The sequence below is a fragment of the Opisthorchis viverrini genome, assembly GCF_000715545.1.
Source record: "Opisthorchis viverrini unplaced genomic scaffold opera_v5_422, whole genome shotgun sequence".
NCBI lineage: Eukaryota > Metazoa > Platyhelminthes > Trematoda > Opisthorchiida > Opisthorchiidae > Opisthorchis > Opisthorchis viverrini.
The window spans coordinates 375,556-383,300 of NW_008752076.1; the positions used below are offsets into that span (position 1 = coordinate 375,556).

General features: G+C 44.8%; 1 protein-coding gene across 1 annotated transcript in view; it reads right to left on the minus strand.

Annotated features, from left to right (window-relative positions):
• Positions 1-422: 422 nt before the first annotated feature.
• Positions 423-7,745, minus strand: part of T265_15277 (hypothetical protein) — a gene marked incomplete at both ends in the record, with an annotated part of 23,070 nt that continues 15,747 nt past the window's right edge. The window contains 2 exon segments of the mRNA XM_009177376.1: positions 423-2,500; positions 5,823-5,946. Coding sequence (XP_009175640.1) covers positions 1,042-2,500; positions 5,823-5,946 — 1,583 coding nt within the window.

The following is a 7,745-nucleotide window of genomic DNA, read 5'->3' on the forward strand; positions in this document are numbered from 1 at the left end:
AGTTACGAAACCATGATTTACTGCCCTGCATGGTAAGCGTACCTGTAGGAACGCAACCAACACTCAGGTGGATCAGAATCGCAACATGCAGAAAGCACTGGTTTCCCGAAGGCCTGGTCTATCGCCATAAATCGAGCGCATGCTTTGACGAGATATGTTGTTGCTGTTACCGCCACCCACGTCTATCTTGTGAACTTTGGATTCCGAAAACTCGCCGAAATCAAGTGTGAGAATCTCCGTGAATTCTACCTTACGGCAACAACGATGTGGAAGTCACAGGTCTATTTCTGAAATCTAGAGTAATCGTGTTATGTAATTTTCATCGCTTGGAGGTACGACGTGCACGGAATAGGACGGATGCCCGAAACGTCGTATATCCCATGGCATCGTCACATCGATACGGTTGAAAAACACGGAAAGTCGATTTCTGATGGTCCCCTGTGGCGACCGAGAACATGATCACGCTAAAACACATTAAAAAGAACCGGAACTTCAAAATACCGCCAAAACTGAGGAAAAGAGCTACGAGCTTCAGTGAGAAATTCAACACTGCTACGCTAGAAACAAGCGGGACGAAACAAGTTAAGAAGTACAAATAATGTGCGGTGGGTTTTTCCGGCGACGAAAATTCTTTAATTCGCAGATAGGTGCTTTTTGAAAGGCATGAGCGTTGACTTCGATGTCATGAACCACTCAGGCTTGCTGGAATGCACATACTGCTGAGAAGACGGTGGTAGTAGGCAGAGGTTTAAGAAGGGAAAATATTGTTACGGTTGCTCTGTTTGGGAGGAAAATAGAGCAAATATCCCTGATATTGAATGTTTATGGTACCGTTGGAGAACTGAAATGGGATGAAGCAGGATCATGCAACAAATGAGTATAGACATACACAACATTAGTACGCTTTCCAATGAATGTTTAAAAAACAAATAAAAACGGAGATTCTGTTTCCAAATGGGAAAAGTAAACTAAAAGGACGCACAAATCCTGTTGAAATTGACTGGAACAACGCTAGTACTGTATACGTAGGGTTGATGAGCATTATGAAACGGGGTATGGGTTGAAATGGCTGCCATTGTGCGTGGGGTTCGGACCTGTCGATGAGCAGGAAAGATTACTACTACTGCTACTCGATGATTGGTGGAATAATTGCTGCTGTTCTTGGCGACAAGATTCAAATGCAGTTGGGCGAAGGGGGCCACGAGCACGACGTACGGTGAGTAGGGGTGTCGCTCCCGGGTACAGAGAAGACCAGGACACATCCTGGCCCGCAGAAACGGAGTTCCGCAAGTTGGGAGTCATAAAGGGTGAAATAGGGGTGTTGGTTGGGCCAGCTGGCGCACTAAAACTGACTCGTGATCCACGACCACTTGCTGAGTTTGAGCGCGCCGAGCAAAAAAGCAACTTCCTGGTCGACGTCCTGCATAAGCTGTCTACTGAACACGAACGTGTGTCAGTAAATCCTGGCGGTCTGATATCACAGTATGTGCTAGATAGAACACGACCGGGCGCTTCAGTGGAGGACGACGAATCCACCTTTGCCTTCTGTTTCGTCAGCAGAGAAGCTGACTCATTGTGAGCAAAACTGACGGGCAAAGGGATCGTGGGATTTGTCGAAGTGGGACGGGAAAAGGCAGTTGCTTCATTTTTAGGGTGCAAAGGTCTCGGAATAGGTAGTAACGGGCAATCTATAGAGGAGGACTGCGGAGTAGTCGGGGCACTGGCTTGGGACGATAAACGTCGCTCGGCCAGAAGCGTTGGACGTCGAGGTGGAACGGGTAGTGATGTCACTGAACGCAGTAACCTGTCGCGACGAGGATGATGATAATCACTCACGGAACACGGTTCGAAGTAGAGTTTGTCTAAGCTTGTTGATGGATGAATAAACAAGGCCGTAGTAATATCATATGGTTTACGCTTACAGTTATGATCTGAGGTCGCTGGAAACGCCAGCTGCTGAGCAGATACAACCGAGTGCGAATACACATCTGACGGAGAGGACAATTCCAGTCTCGACAGAACAGTACAAGGAGAAGGTAGAAGGCTCGCTGATCCTCTGGAAAATGTGGTAAGGCATGAAACTCGGCTCCGTTTACCCTCGGTGGGACTAATATCCAAATTATTACCCGGAAGGTATGTACGGGATGTGGTGGAGCATCCTGGAGCCTCTAGGCTGAGATAAGTAGGGCGATCCCGTTTCTTCATCATTGAGTGCTTAGGTGACAAGGACGAACGGGAGGCAACGACAAACGAAGGACGTCGCACGATTGGCCTCACGCAAGTTGCTGTTGTTGGTGTAGAAGCGGTTGGTGAGTCGATTTTATCAGCAACCAACGCTAAAGTGGCTGGGATAGTGGATTCAACATCCAAGGAGGAAAGGACCGCATGTGGCTCACCTGAAGATGGTTCGGAGGCAGGGAAAAGTTCACGCTCAAATTCAACCAACTGCCCGAGGAAATTGAAATTAGGAGCTATTGTTGCCCGACCGTTCTTGATGATGCTATTAAGAGAAAGACAGAATAAGGGAACCAAAGGATGAATAACCCACAGGACAAACAAACTTTAATTTTAGCGATAAAATAAAAGTCAGCCACAATGGAATAGAAGGGTTCCGAGACTTTGCAGATAACCATTTGTCAAAACAAGCGGCGTGGGTGCTTCAGATCACCATAAACTAGTGTTCCGCGATACGCGAAATTTGGAAGTCGATGAACAAATCATTGACAACAGTACTGGGTCCTGGAATATTTTAGAGGAAAGTGCTATACGTATGTGTGGTCTTCTAGTCAACCGTTCTTCCCTATTTCGCATTGACCAAACACGGTGAGACACCTCGAACAATCAGTCACCTAGTTAAAAAATCATCCACCATTAGTGAATGAATCTAGACTAGAATCTATCTAGACCTCTTTACTTGTCCATCTAACCCCTCTCACTGACTCATCTTCTAAAAATGCATTTGCGCCATGTCTGTTACGCGGGAGGAGTGGACCAATTCAATGCATGAATATAAAAACAGCAGTTTCCTGCCCCGTAATATCAGTACCGGTGATTTCACTCAGCTGTACATCTTGTGACGTACACTGGCACAAAAAATTCGCCTACACGTCACGTGAGTAAATCAGCATGATCGGATAAGAGAATTCAAAAATAAAAAGTCACGTGACACACTAACATCAACAACAACAACCACAAGGAATGTTGGACAACTGTAGTCATTCCCCTACGGAGGGAAAAACCGCACACGACCAATCGAAAATGTTACCTAACACGGACTGTCTTCGTCACTAAAAATATCTGAAAGGGTGGCCGCCACAATCTACTTTGAGGCACCGTAGTAACCATCATACTCAAGTGGGCGAACAGCGACGAAAACAACACCGGCGACTTACGGCGTTTCACGTAGTACCACAAGCAGCTCGAGCATGCAACCCCAGTTTATCGAGTCAAGCAATCGATATCCAATAATAACTAAACAGTCCAATCAAAAGCGCCCTCAAATTCCGGCCAATCTGAACAGCTTAAAAAAGCGCGATATAACCTAGATGGATGCCGCGGCCTACATGGCGTGGCTTCGGTTTAAATCACCCAAATGGTGATTTTTTCATGCCTGGTGGCACCCTTATCGGTGGAATTTTATGGCCATTCGTTGGGCAGCACACTGAAATCAAGTGGTCAGGCAGATACCATAAGAGAGAAGGAAGGCCCAACCATAAATACCAGTGAACAACAATCGACGCATCCTGGATAATCTCACAGTCAGAAGGGGGAAAGGACTGTGAGCCGTGAAAATGAAGAAAGTAGGACGACATCTAACAGACTCAGGCAATGAGAACAATCAGCTGAGTCCATAGAACTTAATAGGTTAAGTTGCTTTAACACCGGCCATGTTGAAAGTTCAGATAACTCAGGCAAAGATCGAACAATCACGCAAACAACTTTGGATGGATTTCAGACATCGAATTTGCTTCGGATTCATTCATCTCACAACAGTATGAAAAACTCCAAAGAGAACAGCCATGACTGATGAGCATGGCAGTTACAGGGGGTATCCTTTATGAACAACGGAATTTTCTCTGCTACTCACATGGACAATTTTTTCGACCTTGTGCATAAGAAGCATATGCTCTGCGAAGGCAGCACAAACTGCTCTCTAACCAGGACTTTGGTAATATGGAAGTAAAGCTGTGCCCGTCAAAGCAACAAACGGTCGGTTTTTTCTGCTAAATTGCGACTAACTGTCTAACAGGAACGGAACCGTCTATTTTCGAAACTGTAACAGATTCAATGCGCACGACGGCACACAAATAGCAGGTTCATCTTCTCACGGGAGTAACTTGCAGTGAAATAACATTAAAAAGCAACAGTGGTCGTCCAGTTGTAACATCGTCTCAATGCCTGGCTACCTTGCCACCCGAAGGCAACACGGGTGCTGAGATGCTCCCAGACTGCCCAAGGGTAGATAGGAACAATAAGATTCCCGTCATGTATTGGTCCACAGGTAAGCAAACTGAGTTCTAAAGAAGTAAAGGGCATAATCCACGGAATAATAATCCATAAGGATTTATCCCGGGAATAGCGAGCGTCAAAAGACGCGGAATTCACCTGTCCACAAAGCGAGAAATAGAATATTTTAGAGCGGAAAACATGAGTCCACGAGATCCCAGAATCTTGGCTGCAGGTGCAGGCTAAAACCTACAAACTCCTATAACACAGTATTTTCATGCCAACGTTGCTCGGTGTTTCCTACAAAATACAGCAAAAAATTCCCCAGATTGCATCTAAATGCATCTGCAAGAGAAGACTGAAAAGCAGTCGATGGTAATTTGAAGCGTCCCGAACAGGATAGAGGAGGTGAACGTTTCCGGGTTTCGTGAGGTGCACTGGATACACACCCACGTGAGGTACCTTAGCTTGACATTGAATTGGCTTTAGCTTACTGCAGATGCATTCAAGGATATATGCAAAGTCACTTTGAGAATTCGGTCCGAACGGCATGTGTTGTTGAAACTATCGGGATTTTTTTATTAGCATCAATCTTCTAGAAAATGCCGAAGACATTAGAGTAAAATCAACTGACATCATAGAGAGCTTGCTCAGATGAGTTTTACAAACCCATATGCTGAAGGAAATGCCCAGTACAAAACCCGATTCTGCGTCACTCTGTTTGCGATTAGAAAACCTGTGACCAAATTTTCAGGGGAAAATTCCTGGTCACAGTGACTAGAGACGCCCCTTCCCCTTGCAAGGATCAGGTTACAGTATATTTCCAATAGGATACCGCTACAAAACACTTGTTAACACGTGGTCACTTCAGATCGCCCACAGTAGATAGGGATGTATTGTAATCACAAGAATTTCTGTGTATGCATGTAACCGAATCAATCAGAGGGATTCTAGTACCCTCCCGTTGCTTCACAACACTGTTGCTACCTTGAGGGAATTTGTAAAGATGAGGCACGCGCGACAGGAGTCTACTGAGTGTCCAGTTTCCAGAGGCGACGTAGATGTCAAAATTCGACTACAATTACAACCGTTAGTGGGGGTTGTCCCCTAGACAGTCAAAGCCGATGGTGTCCCCTCTAGCCATACTGTGAAAGACCGAACCAATCAAACGGCTAAACGAGTTTCCATGTCCAGAATAAGGCAGGCCAAATATATACGAGTGTAGCATGTTCAGGATGTACCAGTAGCAACGTACTACTGAGTTGATGAAACTGAAGAATACATTATTATTGTCCCCATACCAATAGTCATCTCTCACATTACAAAGAGGATAAACGTTGGAAAATACAGAACAACGATACGCAAAAAGCACTTACCTGTAGGCTTTCCGAAGGGAAATACGACAAGTATACATGAGGTATGCTATGGCCAGAGTGGGCGAGCGCGAAATCCCTGCTGAACAGTGAACAAGGACACGGCCCCTGTTAGCCTTCACCTGATCTAAAATAGGTGTGGATGAAGGGATAAGAAAGAGGACCAGCGAATAGACAGGACAGCTATGCCAGTAAAAACTGGTGGTTACTTATGCTGATCACGAGTTTCGTACCTCACGGAATTTCATGAAAAAATGAAACTACCTGAGAAAATCCTAGGCATGTAACTTCGTGGGGAAGAACACGGGGCATTACCTTTTTCAGAGAGAAACCCTGAAAATGCCGCATGTGTATCTGTGTTCGCTCAGCCTATCCGAACGCGTAACATTCAGCCAAATAAGTGCAGCAAACCCTATTTCTCACTTGACTTGAGTTAAATAAAGCTGAATGAGTTCGTTGGTGTTTATCACCACGCCCCAACCAGATATGAATGACCTTCAACTGTCACCAGGTTGACTGCAAACGACTATTGGCAAGTTTTTGATACGGTCATCTGCATGTGTGGGACCATGTACTGGGAAGCTTATTAGCATTTTCACAGTGATACTGTACTAGGATGTACGCAGTACTGCACGTCCCTCGCTCATGATATCCTCCTTAGGAGACCTACCCAGCTCTCCACCTTGAGCGCCCCATAGACAACAGCAGAACACAATGGCCCAACAATATTCCAAAAGTGATAAGTTACGTGGTTTGCTGAGAGCAGGTTGCTTTGTTTAATGAGCACGCCTAAAAGACGCTGTACAATGAAACTACTAGTCGTGGCGGAAAAATTACATCAGCATCGAAATGTTAAAAGTGCTAGAAAATTCTGACGAGGATCGGTTTTAAGCTTAAGTGAGGCTCATAAGGAATACCATCATCAACTGTAGTTCGGTAATGTGTATGGGCAGCTGAAAAGTAAAAAGTACCGTGTACGAAGAGACAACTTGCCGCTCTTTTTCATTAAAATATCAGGCGCGAGTTAACACGGAATACGCCCCCTTTTAAGGTGTAAAATCTGTAGACACGTGTGCTCAAGCCATGAAAATAAGTTACACGCAATATTCCAAAGGGTAACGACGAAAATTCATAAAAGAATTATCGGAAGACATCTTCACAACCCGGAACTTCCTCGCGAAAAGACGCAGATCAAGCCTAACGTTATTCGCATCAAAACACTCCCAAAAGTTGGTTAGAGACCTAATGAAACTTCCAAGCGTAGCTCAGCATCTGTTAAAAGGTCGTCAACCGCCATCAAGTCATTCTGTGTCGTACAAAAAATAGACAGAGAGAACTGTGTTTGATTGCTGAAAGTCTTTACACATGGATGTTTGTTTCTTCTTCGGGTTACAGCTGGCTCTGTTGGTCTCAAGATGATGTCGTGACTAAGGGCTTAGATAACACTTCAGTCAAAGTAAGCACTCGTCGGTTTTCATCCATGATTCAATCCCTACCAAACCACAGGCTTAAAATCTGACCAGATCACCAGTCACTACTGCTACCACCAACACTCCCGTTACAAACGTCGCAATCAACAACATTACCTCTATAATGAGGAGAAACAAGAATGTGGACAACTAGGTAATTAGAAAAGGTCTGAAAGGATGTTAGCCCAGAAAGACAAAGATAGAGTTCGGGGAAGCTGCAAAATGAAGCAGTTTCGGAAGGCGATGAGAATTGACAGGTCAGCTTCAAAATGAGATCGAGGCAGACGGAAAATGTGCGTATCGCGCGCGAAAATACTGAACTTATGCCAAATATAATGAATAAAATTGGCCAAAGTTTGGAACGTCAAACATGTTTTTCAAACGAAAAAAATGTCTAATATTAAGATACTACCAACGTCTCAAGCCCAAAAACTGGCTGACGTAGTGTCATGTGACA